The sequence below is a fragment of the Chiloscyllium plagiosum genome, chromosome 27 (assembly GCF_004010195.1).
Source record: "Chiloscyllium plagiosum isolate BGI_BamShark_2017 chromosome 27, ASM401019v2, whole genome shotgun sequence".
NCBI classification, from domain to species: Eukaryota; Metazoa; Chordata; class Chondrichthyes; order Orectolobiformes; family Hemiscylliidae; genus Chiloscyllium; species Chiloscyllium plagiosum.
Window position 1 is genome coordinate 15,266,751 of NC_057736.1, and position 18,550 is coordinate 15,285,300.

At 40.8% G+C, this 18,550-nt stretch overlaps 1 protein-coding gene across 6 annotated transcripts in view; it reads left to right on the forward strand.

Annotated features, from left to right (window-relative positions):
• cep85 (centrosomal protein 85) overlaps window positions 1-14,148 on the forward strand; it is an 86,069-nt gene extending 71,921 nt beyond the window's left edge. For all 6 annotated transcript variants that reach the window (XM_043717503.1, XM_043717509.1, XM_043717504.1 and 3 more), the window contains 4 exons: window positions 3,098-3,148; window positions 4,005-4,112; window positions 9,292-9,517; window positions 11,758-14,148. In XM_043717503.1, coding sequence (XP_043573438.1) covers window positions 3,098-3,148; window positions 4,005-4,112; window positions 9,292-9,517; window positions 11,758-11,921 — 549 coding nt within the window. In that variant the 3' untranslated portion in view covers window positions 11,922-14,148. The remainder of the gene's footprint in view (window positions 1-3,097; window positions 3,149-4,004; window positions 4,113-9,291; window positions 9,518-11,757) is intronic.
• Window positions 14,149-18,550: the final 4,402 nt, after the last annotated feature.

The window sequence follows — 18,550 nt, forward strand, 5'->3', positions numbered from 1 at the left end:
CATCGAATTCAACACCGCCTTCCTAACCTGCAATCTTCTTCCTGACCTCTGCCCCCACCCCAGTCTGACCTATCACCCTCACCTTGACCTCTTTCCACCTATCACATTTCTGACACACCTCCCCCAAGTCCCTCCTCCCTACCTTTTAGCTTAGCTTGCTGGACACACTTTCCTCATTCCTGAAGAAGGGCTTATGCCCGAAACGTCGATTCTCCTGTTCCCTGGATGCTGCCTGACCTGCTGCGCTTCTCCAGCAACACATTTTCAGCTCCTGTATCCTTTCACCCTTCTTCCTCTCTCTGATCTACTTATGTTTGTTTGCATAAGTACTACCTCCTGTCGATAAACCCGAAAGTAAAATCCACAGCATCGGTGAAGAAGATTGTCCTGCCCTTGCTTCTAACCTGCATTTAATGTTGAATTAATGACCTTTGATTGTTTACCTCTGCACAATTGGTATGTTTCCTCCTCCTCTTCGTTTTTTTTTGTAATTTTAAACACTTTTATCACATACTGCTTTTTAATCTGTTGCAACAAATAGAACTTCACCTGTATAGGCATTGTAGCCAATGAGGCAGTATCCTGTTGAATCTATGCTGAATGCTGTATGAAGACTCCATATCCACCTTTTAGTGTGTAGACCAAACTCCTGGCTTTACTGAACTGCTTCCTATTAGATAAGAACAAATAGGATTTAATTAATTTTATAAGTATTGTTGACTCAACATCCTGCCCTTTTTTTTTGTTATCCTGTGTTTCTCCACTGCTCCTTGCAGCACCCAGTTCCTCTGGAATCCCACAGCACCAAGTCTAGTTTCAGTCATGTTATAATTACATAACCAAAATGCCTTTCAGAAATATAGCTAAATTCCAATGACAAAAAAATTAAGACTCAAAGGAAATTTCAACTGACAATCCTCAAAAGTAAATTCTGGTTTAGCCATTCCCTTTTTATAGAGAAGAAAATGCTAAAAGATTTGTACGTGAGTAGCACACTGTCTTTGTGGATCAGGTTGCCAATAAATATGTAAAATGTGTATATTTAAAATACCTGTAGTAAGTGGAAGTTGTGCTGTACTAAAGGCCAGAACAAAATAATTATCCAGAAGTGACAAAGGGGACATTACATCAGCTGAAAGTGGATAAATCATTAAAAGTTAGATTGCATTTTACTCATTTGTATGGGTAAATGCCACACTCCATCATACTAACAATGCAATTGCAGGGAAAGAAGATAACTGATGATCCACTTTAACACAGTTAGATCAAAGTTGAATTGACAACCTTTCTTAAATTGCTTTAAATATCATTTGTGAACAGAGTTACAATAGCATTTTAGCTAACAGACTCTGACAGTGGAAACATTAGTGAATAGTTGCACGTCAACCTGATTAGGTCACTTATTACCAAAGTTTGCCACTAATAACTTCTTGAGGACACTGTACCTAGTCTGCAGTGGTATGAAAATCTTCCCTGTCTTGTCTTTTGTTTTTAATTGGAAACTTCATCGCTTTGGCTTCAACCTATGCCAGTCCTTTTAAATCCTTAGTTACCCAATCAACATTCTGAATGACTATTCTATTGGGGCACTGAAAAGTGAACCAGTCAGGGCAGTAAAAAGCTGTTGTGCCAGTTTTGTTTTTTTTTTGTTTAAGTAGACTTCCTAGCCAGGGCTGTTAGGTTGGCTGGCAGAGACTGGGTGTAGGGAGTTGAGGGCTGGGAAGTCTCACCTGACGTTTCATAGTGGCTTCTCTCCATTCTAGCTTGTACATGTTGTGATTGGGTGGGGAAATCCTGATCCTGGGAGCCAAAAAAAGAATAATTGGAGAACAAATCAGGATGGGTTTGGGCGAGGGATGTGCGTGAAGTGAGGATTGGAGAACAGTAATGTGAAGGTGAGTGAGTTGTAAGGGAAAGCAGGTTGGGAAGAGAGGTTTGTGAGTGGGGGGGAAAGGAGCTGCTCACAACTTTCTGATGGAGTGGGCTGAGGAGAGATGGGGTTCAATTTGTTTTTATGTTGAGTGCTTGGCTGAAACCTACATGCATATAAAAGTAGACTTTCATGTGTTTTCCTTTTTGCAGATTGAACTATATTAGGTAAATTTTGAGAATAACCTTCTAAATGTAACAATGCTGCTTTTATTCCTGCTTGGTTTTTCTGGGATCATGAGTAAATTTGGCTATGTATTTGTTCTTGAGATATGGGTGTTGCTGGAAAGACCAGGTTTTATTGCCCTTTTTTGAAAAGGTTGTAGAACATAGAACATAGAACATAGAAGAATACAGCGCAGTACAGGCCCTTGGGCCCTCGATGTTGCGCCGATCCAAGCCCACCTAAACTACACTAACCCACTATCCTCCATATACCTATCCAATGCCCTCTTAAATGCCCATAAAGAGGGAGAGTCCACCACTGTTACTGGCAGGGCATTCCATGAACTAACGACTCGCTGAGTGAATACTGAAGAAAAGTATTCATTCATTGTCTCCCCAATCTCTTCCGCCTCCACACGCAACTTCCCCCTACTATCCTTGACTGTAGTGAGTTTAAGTGGGATCAGATTAGAAAATCATTGGTTTGTGATGCACTGCCATTGTCCTTTCCTTCATCTTAAACAGGCATAATTCAGCCAGTTCACATCCTGCTGTCCTTACATGACCACACGAAATGCTGCAGTCACTCTCATGGTGCATTTTAATCTAAATGCATTGATAAAGTCTTGATACTAACAGGGGAAAATAACTGGAAACTTAATGTTTCTATGGACTTGAAGTCTAATTGCACCTCATTTTGAAATTGTCTAAAGTCTTTGACTCATTACAGGTCATTAAATATGCTAGAATTACATGATATCCCAAAAACATTTAAGACTTTTTCTTTCTTTTGTCTTTGGTCACACTCACCTTTAGTGTTTAATAAGTGCTATCTATTATCTTATTCTTATTGTGCAGAAGGCAGGATATTCACAATGTAGTTGGAGAATTCCGTATTCCAGTATTGTGTATACAATTTGTCCTGTGTAAATGATCACAACACTAGAACTAATTAATTATGCTCTTTTCAGATACTATTTCTAATTCTTTGTTCATTCATTAGATCATAGATAAACAACAAAAAAGTATTGAGCAGCTTACCTCACAAATACAGGTAAGGAATTTCTAAAATGTCACCTGTGTAACTTACCTGGGCAAAAGGAAGTGAATGACACACTCTCTCTCTCCTAAGCCCTGCATGTTGTCTTTCATTCCAGACTTTACTGATGGCATGTAAGTGTTGAATCGCTGTGCTGTGCTGTGCACACAGTTCCAGCCCAGGTTCTGGTTGATTGTGCTGCAATACAAAACTGACGATCTTTTGGGTATTAGGGTGGTTGATTTAGTAAAGTGGTTTAAGCTATAAGACAGGAGCTCTGGTTACTCTACGCTCTGCCTTGCTTTATTGATCTGGAAGTGCTCAACAATATGAAGGATATGCATGAAAATAAGTAACACTTAAAATTAGGCAATATAACAGGTGATTTTTGCAGGGCTGACCCTTTTGGTACATGCCCTGTATCTGGTCAGAGATGAGTTATGTAGAATGTAAAGTGCAGAACTACCTCCTGTCACACTTTTTCTAACTCAGTCAGCATATCTTTCTACTCCCTTCCCTCATGTATTTATCCAGCTTACTATTAAATGGATCTTTCTTACATCAGAGAACATCTTTTGATATAAGAATCCTTTTCAGTTCACCTTTGAGTTGCATTCAGAATCTTTGGGCTGGAGAGCAAGATTAATCTGCATTCTAAGGCTTAATCATTATTCGATGAACATTGCTGTTAAGCATGTAGTGAGGACAACATTTGGCTTGGTTATGATAGTACCATGCTGGTAAAGCCTGAGAACACCAATTAATTTGGTCACTGTGTCATTGTCCTGCAATTAGTTCTTTTGAGAGAGTGAGGACCAGCTGCGCTGTTGGAGCTTATTGAAGTATTTTAACTTTGTATCAAAATGTATAGGCTCTGGAAGAACGTGTGGCACAAGAAGAAGAAACAAGTCAGGGTCTTCATGAGGAGCTATCTGGGAAGGAGAATGGATCACAGTTACTGAAGAAGGCCATGAAAGAGGTGAGAACAGGATGAGTTAAAAGCAGCTTTTGCATCCTGCAGGACAAACAATTGCTGCAGTTCCTAAAGTATGGTGACTTCCAAGGATAAAATTGGTCCAACATACTAAAATGGGCCTTTGTAATGACCAATTAATGGATCTTCTAAGCTAGTGGACTTGGCAATTCTAAATGTTTTATATTGTAGCTGTTTGTTCAAAAATAATGCACTTGCAGTCCTTGTACAGATCCTGTGCTTTGAAAGATTTATTAATTTTATTGCCTAGAGAAGACCGCAAGACGTAGTCATAGAGATGTACAACATGGAAACAGACCCTTCGGTCCAATCCGTCCATGCCGACCAGATATCCCAACCCAATCTAGTCCCACCTGCCAGCACCCGGCCCATCTCCCTCCAAACCCATCCTATTCATATACCCATCCAAATGCCTTTTAAATGTTGCAATTGTACTATCCTCCACTACATCCTCTGGCAGCTCATTCCATACACGTACCACCCTCTGTGTGAAAAAGTTACCCCTTAGGTGTCTCTTATATCTTTCCCCTCTCACCTTAAACATATGCCCTCTAGTTCTGGATTCCCTGACCCAGGGAAAAGACTTCGCCTATTTATCCTATCCATGCCCCTCATAATTTTGTAAACCTCTATAAGGTCACCCCTCAGCCTCCGACAGTCCAGGGAAAACAGCCCCAGCCTCTCCCCCTAGCTCAGATTCTCCAACCCTGGCAACATCCTTGTAAATCTTTTCTGAACCCTTTCAAGTTTCACTATCTTTCCAATAGGAAGGAGACCAGAATTGCACATAGGAGCAGAAATTAGGCTATTTACCCCATTGAGTTTGCTCTGCCGTTCAGTCATGACTGGTAAGTTTCTCAATCCATTCTCCTGCTTTCTTCCCATAACCTTGATCCCCTTGATACTCAAGAACCTATCTATCTCAGTCTTAAATATACTCAATGAGCTGGTCACCACAGCCTTATGTGGCAATGAATTCCATGGATTCCCCCACTCTCTGGCTGAAGATGTTTCTCCTTATCTCCGTTCTAAAAGGTCTTCCCTTTTACTCTAAGGCTGTGCCCTCCGGTCCTAGTCTCTCGCACCAATGGAAATATCATCCCAACATCCTACTCTGTCCAGGCCATTTAGTATTCTGTATGTTTCAATTAGATTCCCCCTCATCCTTGTAAACTGAGTATAAACCCAGAGTCCTCAAATATTCCTCATGTTAAGCTTTTAATTCCTGGGACCATTCTCATGAAGCTCCTCTGAACATGCTCCAGGGTCAGTACATCCTTCCTGAGATGAGGCCCAAAATTGTACACAATACTCCCAAATGTGATTCTCACCAGAGCTTTATAGAGCCTCCAAGTTCTCTGAAAATAAAATGCAATCATTGCATTTGTTTTCCTAATTACTGACCGAACCTGCAAGTTTACCTTGAAGGAATTCTGGACGAGAACTCCTAAGTTTCTTTGCAATTCAGACTTCAGAATTTCTTCCCCGTTTAAAAAATAGTCCATGCCTCTATTCTCCCGACCAAAATGCAAGACCTCTCACTTTCCCACGTTGTACTCCACCTGCCACTTCTTTGCCCACTCTCTTAACTGTCTAAATCCTTCTGTAGCCTCCCTGCCCCCTCAGTGCTATCTGTCCCTCTACCTATCTTTGTATCATCTGCAAACCTAGCCAGATTGCCCTCCATTCCTTCATCCAGATTGTTAATGTATAAAGTGAGAAGTTGTGGTCCCAATACTGAGCCTTGTGGAACACAGGCTGCCATCCTGAGAAGGACCCTTTTTATCCCCTTTCTGTCAGACAGCCAAGTGTCTCTCCATGCCAGCACCTAGTCTCAGAAACCATAGGTCCCTATCTTACTCAGTGGCCTCCTTGTGGCACCTTGTCAAAGGCTCCTTAAAGTCCAGGTAGATAATACACATTGGCTCTCCCTGGTCTTACCTTGTTACTTCCTCAAAGAATTCTAACAGATTTGTCAGGCATGATCTCTCCTTTTTGATGAAACCATGCACTTCCAAGTATTCAGAAATCCCATCTTTCACAATGAGTTGGGATCATAGAATTACTTTGCATATCCCCAGTCAATATGGTAGTGAAAATGAGTTCTATTTGTTCATGTGGATTTTGACATTCATATCTGATCATTCAGATATAGGAACTAGGAGTGGGAGTAGGCAGTTCAGCCCTTTGTGCTGATTGTGCCATTTAACATGGCTGATTTTATCCTAGTCTCAATGCCACTTTCCTGCCTGCACCCCATTGCCCTTTATCCCACTTTTAATCAGAAACATACACATTTCTTTCTTGAATCGGGTTGATTCTACTTCCACTGCACTCCTGGGGCAGTATGTTCCACAGTTTCAAAACCTTCTGAGAGAAGTAGTTTTTTCCTCATTTCAGTTTTGAATCTATCTCCCCTCACTCTATATCCACCTGAGATCATCCCACAAAGGGGAGCATTTGATCAATGTCTACCTTATCAATCCCTTTTAGCATTTTATATATCTTGATCAGATCCCCATCATGCTTCTGAACTCCAAGTACAAGCCCAAGCTATTCAACAGCTCCTCTTACAACAGCCCTTTCATCCTTCAAATCAATCTGGTCAACCTCTTCTGAATGGCTTCCAGGGCCACTGCACCCTTCAAACTGGACACAATACTCCAGGTTGCACCAATGTCTTTGTATAATTGCAACAAAACTTCTTTACTATTATAATCCAGTCCTTTTGCAATGAATGCCAGGATTATATTTGCCTTGTTATATGCTGCACCTGCATACCCACTTTCTGCGATTCGAGCATAAAGATACCCAGATCCCTCCGCTCTGATACACTTTTTTGATCTGCTTCCCACTTCAATAATAATTTGCTTCTTTATTTGTCCAGCCAAAATAGACAATCCCACACTTATACATGTTAAACTCCATCTGCTAGATTGTGGCCCATTCTCCTATCCTATCAGTACCCATCTGTAAAATGTTTTATCTCCTTAGCACAGCTTACTTTCCCACTTATTTTACTATCATCTGCACATTTTATGTTGCACTGTGTGCTTGCTTGCAAATCACTTTTATACACACTTGTAAATAATTGAAGTCAGCAAACTGAACCCTTTGGCACCCTACTGTTTAGAATTTGCCATCCATTAGGACCCATTTATCCTGAGCCTCTGCTTTTTGTCAGCCAGCCAATTCTCTCTACAAGAAAATACTGTGCCCTTTACTACTACCACCACCACCCCACCCCGGGTTCTAACCTTCTGGATCAGTCTTGTGTGGCACCTTGTCAAATGCCTTCTGGAAATCTCGATATACCATATCCACTGGGTCCCAATTATCCACCTTGCTGGTTACACCACCCTCCAAGAATTCCAGGCAACTTTGTCAAGCATGTCTTGACTTTCATGAAACTGTGTTGATAGTAATGAATTGAGCTTTCTTTTTCCAAATTTCAGTTATCTCCTTCTTTATGATAGACTCCAGCAACTTCCCACTATGGAGATCAAACTGGTCTATAGTTTCCCTTTTTTTTTGTTTGCCTATCTTTCCCCTTTTGGGTGTCATGTTCCCAATCCTTTGGTACGATGGTTAAATTGTCATTGCTATTGCTGAATCCTCTACACTCATTGTTCTCTGGTTACCATTGACTAGATACTGAACTCTACCAGTCCTGTGTATACTGTAGTTATAAGAGTAGGTCAGTGACTCCATCCAGGGCAAAAAAGACTACCTGATTTTTGCATCCCATTGACAGTATTTTGTTTTCTTCCTTCATCACTTATGCATCTTGGAAGCAGTGTACATCATCCAAAGTAATTCGCCAGATTCTTCTAATATTATGTTCCAAACCTGTAACCTCTAGCCGTTGGATGTGGGATGACACCACCTGCAAGCTTCCCTCCATGTCACACTTGGACCTGTGTAGCTGTCCCTTTGTTGTTGTTAGGTCACAAACCAGGAACTCCTTACATACAATGGGTGCATGTACACACCATGGACTGCATGATTCTAGGAAGGCAGCTGACTATCACCTTTTCCAGGATAACTTTTTTTTAAAAAATGTGCTGACCTAGCCAGTGATGCCTATGTTCAATGTAAGCTTTTTCCTTTTTTAAAAAAAATGAACATCTTGATCCTTTATATGTGCATGCTGCTGTTAAACAGCAAATTAGTACCTCCTTTGTACTAGCTGTTCTCCATTTTTAAGGGTGGGTGGTATAGCCTGTCATTAGTATGTAACCTTCCATCATTGATCTACATTAATGATTTAGTTTCAATGCAATAATTATTCAGGCCTAAGTATAATGTTTTGATAACTTTTTTTTGCACTGTACACTGAAACAATTAACTTAAATTTGCAGCATTTTATTTTTTTTGAAAGCCCTTCTCAGGTTGATGCTGTCCCATGCACACACACTCCTCTGCTGTCCTTCTGTGCCTTCCACCATTACCCAAACTAGAGGTGGCTATGGCGATAGCTATTGGTATACAGCCACACCCCTTGGGAGACACTCTATCTCTTGGATATAAGTAACTTCTATAATACCAGAAGTAACTGTATCTGCAGTGTATTTCCCTGAATCTAGGTGTAAATTTACACGGTGGAAGTGCCAATTGTGCTATGCCCTCTTATGAAGACAAACGCTACTCGGGTGGAAGGATATCGTTGAGCTGCTTTGACAATTCTGTATCAGTGGTGCTGGAAGAGCACAGCAATTCAGGCAGCATCTGAGGACAGGCAGATTTTGCCTGTCCTCGGATGCTGCCTGAATTGCTGTGCTCTTCCAGCACCACTGATCCAGAATCTGGTTGCCAGCATCTGCAGTCATTGTTTTTACCTGCTTTGACAATTCCCTAGTTTAGCGTGGAACCCTTCAGACAGGTTATCTGGCTGCTGTGTTGGGTACATTAAAGAAAACAAAAAATCAAAACAAAGAGAATAATGTAACCACCCCTGCCCCAAAATTCAAAACTGAGGCTAATGTTACAAAGCGGATTCATCATGTTATGTATAAATGAAAAAGGAGTTGGTGATGGAGGGGAGAGTGCTGGAAAATAACATCATACAATTGTGTGCCACAATTTAAAACAGTTACAGCTCAAGGCTTCACCATTTTTAAAGAGTGCATCAAAATACACCTTGGCACTTTGCTCTGTTTTCCAGCTTTCTGCTCAGAATCAGGAGTTAATTGAAAAGAATTTGACTCTTCAGGAACAGTTGGCACAGCTGGACCAGAGCAAGCAGCTTCCATCTGAAAGCATGCATCTGTTGGGGAGGCTGCAAAGAGAGCTGGCTAGGAGCTTGCATGATCTTCAGGCAATCTGTAACATTCTCACTCAGAGAACCCAAGGCAAAGATCCCAACCTCTCTCTGCTGCTGGGGATCCAGTGTAAGTAACCAGTGTGCCTGCACTCTTGAAATAAGTAGGGGATGTTGAAGTGGCCAAAGTAGGAAATTTTCTTAATGACCGCACATATGCATCCAAAACAGTGGAGAATAATAGTATTTGGGACTGGATTATTAGTCCAGATAATTTGAACTGAAAATCCCAGTATGATTATTTTAAAAATCAACAACTGTACTTAAAGTGCCAGAATCAGTAGTCAAAAACTTGTATTTATCCACACTTTGAATATAATAAAATGTCTAAGGAATCTACACAACTGTTTATCATGCAGTTTGACACCCAGCTACCAAAGGCAATATGAAGGTGGGATAGTCAAAGGTAGGTTTTGAAGAGTGGGAGAGACTTTGAGAGCTGAGATCTTGGCATCTGAGACAATGCAGTTAAAGTAGGGGATGTTGAAGTGGCCAAAGTAGGAAATTGTGGGTATTGAAGGAGATTAAGAGTTGGAGGGGAAAGAGCAGCAAGTGAATTTAAATTGAAGAATCTTAAAAAAAAAAAAATAGGTATTTTGCTTAGCTGTATTTCAGTTAGCTTGGTGAGCACTAGAGGTGAAAGGTGAATAGGACTTAGTGATTAGATTAGATTTACTTAGTGTGGAAACAGGCCCTTCGGCCCAACAAGTCCACACCACCCCGCCCAAGCGCAACCCACCCATACCCCTACGTTTACCCCTTACCTAACACTACGTGCAATTTAGTATGGCCAATTCACCTGACCTGCACATCTTTGGACTGTGGGAGGAAACCGGAGCACCCGGAGGAAACCTACGCAGGCATGGGGAGAACGTGCAAACTCCACACAGTTAGTCACCTGAGGTGGGAATTGAACCCGGGTCTCTGGCGCTGTGAGGCAGCAGTGCTAACCACTGTGCCACCGTGCTGCCCACATACAGACACAGAACAGAGCATTCTCAAAATTCTGTAATTTAAAAACCCAGCTTGCTTGGTAATGTTCTTGTCCTGTCAGTGAATATGTTGCACATTTAATACTGTACCATAAGATGGGATTTAAATTGGCTATGATTTTTTTATCTTGTTCTCATGTTCAAATATCCTGAGGACTGCTCTTACTCAGTGACTTCTAGTGGCCACTTGTGGTGCTGGTCCTGCCATACTGGCCCATAGTCTCAGGGTAACTCACTGCCTTCAGGAAAGATGGGAGAAGAAATGTACAATTGCACTTCCCAATGGTTATAATCTAGTTTTAAGGAAAGACAGGTTGGTGGTTCTATCCTCATTTTAGATAATTCAATAAAACTTCCACTTAACATTTCAATGTTTACATATCAACCAGAAAAAAACCCTGCATTCATTTATTGAATCAAAAACTGCCAGTACTTGGAATAGCAGTTGTCCAAATCTAAATTTGATGGATGGCATAAATTTTATGGGGAGCTATTGACACAGTTTGGCAGTGAGATGTCATTCCTTTCAAACACTAGTGAATATATAGTTAACTTGAAGGGATAAAAATCCAATGGAGGAGGGTAATCGAATAGGTGTAGTTCCAATTCAGTTTCTTGCTCAACTCCAGGATCAAGGCTGAAATAAGCTGAGAAGCTGCTCAGGTTGACAAAAGAATATGCTTCAACAATAGTGGATATTGAGCTGTTGTGGAGTGAAGGGAGGTATTTAAAGTTCTGGAGTTTTTTTTTGGAAGGAAATGGAGGACAGGGTGTGATGGAAAGGGCAGCTGGGTGATGTAACAGACCCAACCATTCCTGAAGAAGGGCTTATGCTCGAAACGTCAATTTTCCTGCTCCTCGGATGCTGCCTGGACTGCTGCGCTTTTCCAGCACCACACTTTTTAACTCTGGTCTCCAGAATCTGCAGTCCTCACTTTTTCTCCAACCTGTTGATTGCAAATTCTGTGAAATGTATTTGGGCTGCCTAGGCCTACTGTGTAGATTGGCACTGTTCAGGTGTGGTTGATGAGTTTAAGCAATAGCAATGATGGCCAATTGCAGAATGTTGTTTTGTCTGATTCATTCTGGTTATATTGATCCTGATCTGCAGTACAAGATACTGACAGTGTGCTTGACGTGAAGTTCCTCAACTTTAAGTACAGAATAGATGAGGGAAGAGAGTGGATGATCAAATAATGGAATTTGGTAAGGTAGGAATGGCAGGGTTCTGTTCAGGATAATCCTCTATGGACTGTGGGCAGATTGGTGGTTTCTTGGTCTCTGCTTTATGTTGTTTTGAATTATTTGCTTTCTTCAGCGATGCATTACTCCAGTGCAGAAGAAGGGAACTGGCAGAACACTGAGCTACTGACCAAGAGACTGGCTGAAGTGAGGCAATTGAGCAGAGACATCGATGAGTTGAGGACTAGGATTTCGGATCGATATGCTCAGGACATGGGAGACAACTGCATAACGCAGTAAATGTGTGCACTGGGAGTGGGTGTGGAGGACACTGCACTGGATTTTTGTGTTGGATTTTCTGGTAAATGCCTTTTATTGAATCTAATTCAGAAAAGAAGTTCACAAACTTGCCGCAACTAGGTTTCTTGTAAAGTAGAAACAGGTGATCTAATTTGCAGCTGTGAAACCTGCATCATCTTAACGCATTAAACAGGCAACTGCCTTCCTTTATCTGCACTTCAATAAGTAGTCAAACTTTAAAATAAGTGCTTGTGCACTCACTTTGTGTACTGTAATCTTATTTTTAGTGAAAGTGGCAATGCTGCCAATAATTTGTGTAGTAGCAACGTACTGTGGATGCTGGAGATCTGCACTGAAATTCAAATGCCAGGAGCACTCAGCAGGCCTGACAACATCTGGATTAGGAGAATGGTTAATAGTTGTACAGCACCTTTTCAAAACTAAGGTGTTACCTCTGTCTGTTTCTTCGCAGATGCTCACTGGCCTGCTAAGTGTTTTTCAGCAATTTCTATTTTAATTTTTTTTATATTTGGTGACAGCTCCTAGATTGTTTGAAATTCTGTCTGTTAACTTCCAGCAGAAGTTGAGAAGCAGTGAAAATGTAATCCTAGGGGTGGTTAATCCAGTCTTTTCAGAGGGTTATTATAATTAACCATTTTGAGACAAAGCATGAACTACTTTTGTAGCCAACTCCTATTAATCTTCTCAGGCGTACACTTTTCAGATATAAAGAAATGAGTTGCTTCATCATCAATTTAAGTGTATCAACAGGGCAGATGGAGTTTAGGGTAATACTTCCATTGTTTAACCACTCCAGTCTCATTTAGGAAATTGTGACATTACCTGGAGCATATTCTGGCATTATTCGTGAGACTGAGATACTGAGTGGTATGGTGTAGTCTGGATTGTAATGCATCTGTGTATTTACACTAGCCCACACTGATGTAAACTGTGTAGTCATCCCCAGCTCTTTCATTTTTAATCTTGTATTTTTAAAAGTAGCGAAAGTGGCTTTCATCATCATTAGAATGAAGTATTTTAGCCCTGTAGCATGGACTATTTCCAATATCCAGTGCCTATAGCATCCAATCCCAAGTCAGGACTACATTCTTCCCAGTAGCTTTTTGCCCTTTCCTGTCTGTTTCCTAATTTCTCAATGAAACCTGTTTGACAGTGTTTCCACTTCACATCCACCTCAGGATCCGGGTGAAAATTGGGAGCTTAGGAATTGAATTGAGATAACCGCTCATTGCCAGCCCCTCATAACAAACTAATATTCTAACTTGTGCAGAAAACATGAAATCACAATTATTTTAGGGAATTCTGGACTTTCAGTAGTCCTGACAGTCTCTGAACTGGACCACATGCTGTTCTGTAAAGTTGAGATTTTCAAATTATGCGCTAGCATAGTATGAAAAGAGCATGTCACTGTTGCAGTGCTTGATTGCGCCTCTATTACCATTCACTGTGCAGAGAGAAGCCACTGAAGATAATGCATTTTAACCTTGTGTAAAGTGCATTGAGCAAATCCCATGGGCTAGCAATGATCACTGGTTATTTGTTAGACCAGGAAAAGCTGCACTCAAGATTCTTGCCTGCCTTGGGGAGGGGTGCTAACTGATGCATTTGTTTTTCTGCAGACAAATGAAACTATATAATAATATGCTGTGGATTTGTAACTGTGTAATCTAAAAGATTTAATTTCCATGTCCCTTGTCTGCATTTTCTGACAGTTTTGTTTGTTTTCAGTTGATTTCCAGCATTCAAAGTCTGTTTGAAATCTTGCACTTCTGTACTTTTTAAAGATTAATTGAAAGGAAATACTCATCTTCAAGTAACACTAATCTCTTGCCTTGTCCAGTATCCTGCTCAGTGAAAGGTTTCCTTTTGTATAATGTCTGTTCATTACAAAACTGGTTAGTTTCTGAACTTCTACCCAGCCACGAAATGATTTTATTTCCTCTTTCATAATGAAAATTATGAATACTTCAGGATACTGAATAATTCATGTGAAAAGCATACCCTGTGATTGGAACTACAGCTCAGGATATCTCTAATTTTATCTGAACAGGATCAGTGTGATGGAATGAAACTCGCACTGCCTTGCTTTGCCTTGAAAAGACGTTTGTACTAATTTTATTACAATTTTTGTACATTTTTGATGTAAGAATATTTATAAATTTCATATGTAATTACATTTGTATTTGCAAATAAAATTTTCTATTTAACTGGCTGTGCACCTGTAATCATTTTGCATTGACCTCATATTTTGATAACCCCCTGGAGGGAAAGAAAAATTATCCATCCCAGCCTTGAATTTCCAACAATGACTTTCTTTTTCATTGTCTGTTGGTTGCCCACAGTGACTCACTTCTTCTGCAGAGGAAGGTTGTAGGTTTACAACTTTTCAGGTTCTAATGTCTCTCTCACTGCGGGGCTTTCAATTTTATGCTTGCCCTAGTAAATTGGCTCCCACTCTGCAAGGCCACAACTTAAAATTCTCATTCCCTTCATATCTTTGTTTGCTCCACTGAGAATTGTGTTCCTCCAATACTGTTTCTTCTTTGTATGTTGTTGATTTTCACCTCTACCTTTCCCTATTTTTAAATACTACAATTGGAAACATGGGTGTTTTTAATGGTGGTTAATTTTGAAAATTGCCACAGGTGATGGGACAAGCTGTTTGGTTGTATGTTATTTGTCAGCAGGAAACTGTGATGGTTGACTGGTTGTTCGAACTAAGTTGGGATATCTGGTCGGCGTGGACGAGTTGGACCGAAAAGGTCTGTTTCCATACTGTATATCTCGAATTCTAAGCCAAACTAGAGGATAGTGGTGTGCTGCAAGGGTTATGCTGGGTCTGCTGTTTGTCATGTACATAAATAATTTGGATGTGAATATGGGGTATGGTTCGTAAGCTTGCACGTGACACTAAAATTGATGGTATACTGAACAGTGAAGGTGGTTATCTAAAGAGTATAACAGGATCTTGATCAACTGGGTAAGTGGGCCAAGGATTGGCAAATGAAGTTTAATTCAGATAAATGTGATGTGTTTCATTTTGATAAAACTAACCAGGGCAGGACTTACACAGTTAATAGTAGGGCCCTGGGAGGTGGTGTCAAACAGGAATTTAGGAGTGCAGGTACATCGCTCCTTGAAAGTGGAGTTGCATGCAGACAGGGTGGTGAAGGTGTTTTGGTATTCTTGCCTTCATTGGTCAGAGCATTGAGTACATTGAGCATTGGGTTGTCATATTATAGCTGCACAAAACATTAAGGTTGCAATTGGAGTACTGTGTAGGAATTGTACTTAAAGTGGAGAGGTCAAAGAAGATTTACAAGAATGTTATCAAAGCTAGAGGGTTTGAGTTATAAAGAGACTGGATAGACTGATACATTTTTTTCCCCTGGATCATAGGAGGTTGAGAGGTGACTTTTGGAGGTTTAAAAAGTCATGAGGGGTATAGGTGAGGTGAATAACCAAGGCCTTTTCTTTAAGATAGGGGGACTTCAAAACTAGAGGGCATAGATTTAAGATGAGAGGAAAGATTTAAAAGGGACGTAAGGGTCAACTTTTTCACGCAGAGTAGTGTGTATGTAATGAGCTACGAGAGGAAGTGGTAGAGGTATGCACAATTACAACACTTAAAAGGCACCTGGATGGTTTGGAGGAATATGAGCCAAATGCAGGCAAATGGGACTAGTTTGGTTTTGGAAATATGGTTACTGGATGAGTTGGGCTTTTATGTGCCATATGACTCTAAATGCACATCTTGTCATAATTCAAATGTACATTTGAAGTTGTAAAATGAATAATTGTATTGTCACAGTGTCCTTGTTCTATTACCTTTTGGGAACTGTCAAAATTAAGCCTGACCAAATGTGTCATAGCATATGTTGCTAATTTAAAAAGCTCAAGTTTTGTGGCCCAGTTCTTTTAGGTAAAATTGATTGGCTGGTCTCCAGTGCTGGGATGGTGTTAACTAGAAACACACTACTACAGAAGGCACTTGTATATAGTTACCCAAGTACAATGTTTGCTAGCAGAAGCAAAATGGTTTTTGGGTTGGCTACTTACCTTCAGTGTCTCAAGCCAGGGAACATCAAATTAGCTTTGGGCTTCTGCTTTCCATCCAGTATGCAAATTTATGTGCCAAACTGGACCTGGTGTTGGGAAATGAGCCCAGCCAAGTGGTTGAAGTTTCAGTAGGGGATTACATTGAGAATAGTGATCACAATTCTATAAGTCTTGTCCATAAGTATTCTAAAAGTGGTCCTAAAGGAAGAGTGCTAAATTTGGGGGAAAGCCAACTATAGCAAAATTCAGCAGGAGTTGGGGAATGTTGATTTGGGAACAGCTGTTTAAAGGTAAACCCACATTTGATATGTGGGAGGCTTTTAAAGAGGTTAATTAGAGTGCAGGATAGACATGGTTCTGTGAAAACGAGGGATAGAAATGACAACATTAGGGAACCATGGATAACAGGTGAAATTGAGAGACTTAGAGGAAAAAGGAAGCATACATAAGGTCTAAGCAATTGAAAACGGACAAAACTTTGGAAGGATATCTGGAATGTAGGACCAACCTGAAATGAGGAATTAAGAGGGCTAAAAGGGGTCATGAAATATCTTTAGCAAACGGGGTTAAGGAAAATCCCAAAGCCTTAAGGAGCAAGAGGGTAACTAGAGAAAAGTTTGGCCCTCAAGGACAAAGGAGGAAAGTTATGCGTGGAGTCAGAAAATGGGTGAGATTGGTAACAAATACTTTGCCAAGGAGAGGGACATGACTGACTGACTGTTGAGGTTAGGGATAGATGTTGGATTACACAAGGTCAAGTCAGCATAAGGAGGGAGGAAGTGTTGGGTATTCTAAAAGGCATTAAGATTGACATCCAGATGGGATCTATCCCAGGTTACTGAGGGAAGCGAGAGGAGATTGCTGGGTTCTTAACAGATGTCTTTGCAGCATCCTTGAACACAGGCGAGATCCTGGAGGACTGGAGAATTGCTAATGTTGCCCCATTTAAGATGGGTAGCAAGGATAATCCAGGTAACTGTAGACTGAGCCTGACGTCAGTGGTAGAGAATCTGCTGGAGAAGATACTGAGGGATAGGATCTATTTAAATTTGGAACAAAATGGGCAGCATGGTTTTGTGCAGGGAAGGGCATATCTTACCAACTTAATAGAATTTGTTGAGGAAGTGACAAAGTTGATTGAGGGAAGGGCTGTAGATGTCATAGACATGGACTTCAGTAAAGTGTTAAGATTCCTCATGGTAGGTTGATGGAGAAAGTGAAGTTGCATGGGGTCCAGGGTGTACTACCTCAATGGATCAAGAACTGGCTGGGCAACAGGAGATAGAGTAGTGGAAGGGAGTTTCTCAAAATGGAGAACTGTGATCAGTGGTGTTCCACAGTGATCCATGTTGGGATCACAGTTATTTGTGATATACATAAATGATCTGGAGGAAGGTATAGGTGGTCTGATTAGCATGTTTGCAGATAGTGAAGACAATGGCTTACCTGCTTCCCCCTACACAATGAGAACTTAATGAATAGTTTTAAATTGGCACACTTTTTTTTTGCTTCAAAATCCAGGTATTTAGATCATGTTACCTAGTCAGTACTTCAGCTGTTGTCCCATAAAATTATCACTTGCTTGTGACCGCTTGCCGTCTACAAATTGGCTACAGTTTTTCCTTCAGTGGACAGTGAATAAGTTTTTAAAATGTACTGAATTGACTTGGGATGTACGCAGCTGTGGCTGAAGTAATGCTGTAGATATGACCTGACTTTTCCGATGGCCAGATAACTATTTCTGAAGCGAATAGGAGTTTTGCATGGGGCTCCTACTGAATCCAAAACTTAGCGGAGGCCAGGAATTGTTTGGGAAACTCCCTTGCGCCTGGACCCTTCTGAAACTGTCCATTTAGGGAATTTGAAGGGTTCCGCTGCAGGTAAGCGAATAATCTAACTTGAGTGTCAAATGCCAAGTTGAACCCCCGACTGTTTTAATACAACATCTGGCTGCTGTGAACAAAAGGGTGTGCTTTCCCTTTCTCCGACTGTTTTGTCCGACAAGGGATCTGTCAGAATTGGTTGGAATCTCCTGTGAGACACATACCTCGTTGCATGAAAGTCGTGGGGGTGGGGAGGGGTTGTCATTCCTTGGATAATCTGGCCCAGAATAACACTTTTTTTTAAAATTTTTTTTAAAAATCATTTTCAAGAGGGGATATTAGATAAAGGTTAAGAGCAAACATGATTTGAAGATGCTGGTGTTGGACTGGGGTGTACAAAGTTAAAAATCACACAACACCAGGTTTAATTGGAAGCACACTAGCTTTCGGAGCGCTGCTCCTTCAATAGGTGATAGTGACTATCACCTGATGAAGGAGCATCGCTCCGAAAGCTAGTGCTTCCAATTAAACCTGTTGGACTATAACCTGGTGAAGAGCAAACATTTGTTGAGCTATATAAATAACTATTAGCCCTTCATCTGCCAGTTTAGATTGAGGCAGCTTGACAGGGTAGGTCTGAAGAGGATGTTCCCTCATGGGAGAATCTAGACTAAGTTTCAAGTTTGGGTTTTGATTTGGAACTCTCCCTGAAAAGCTGGTGGAAAC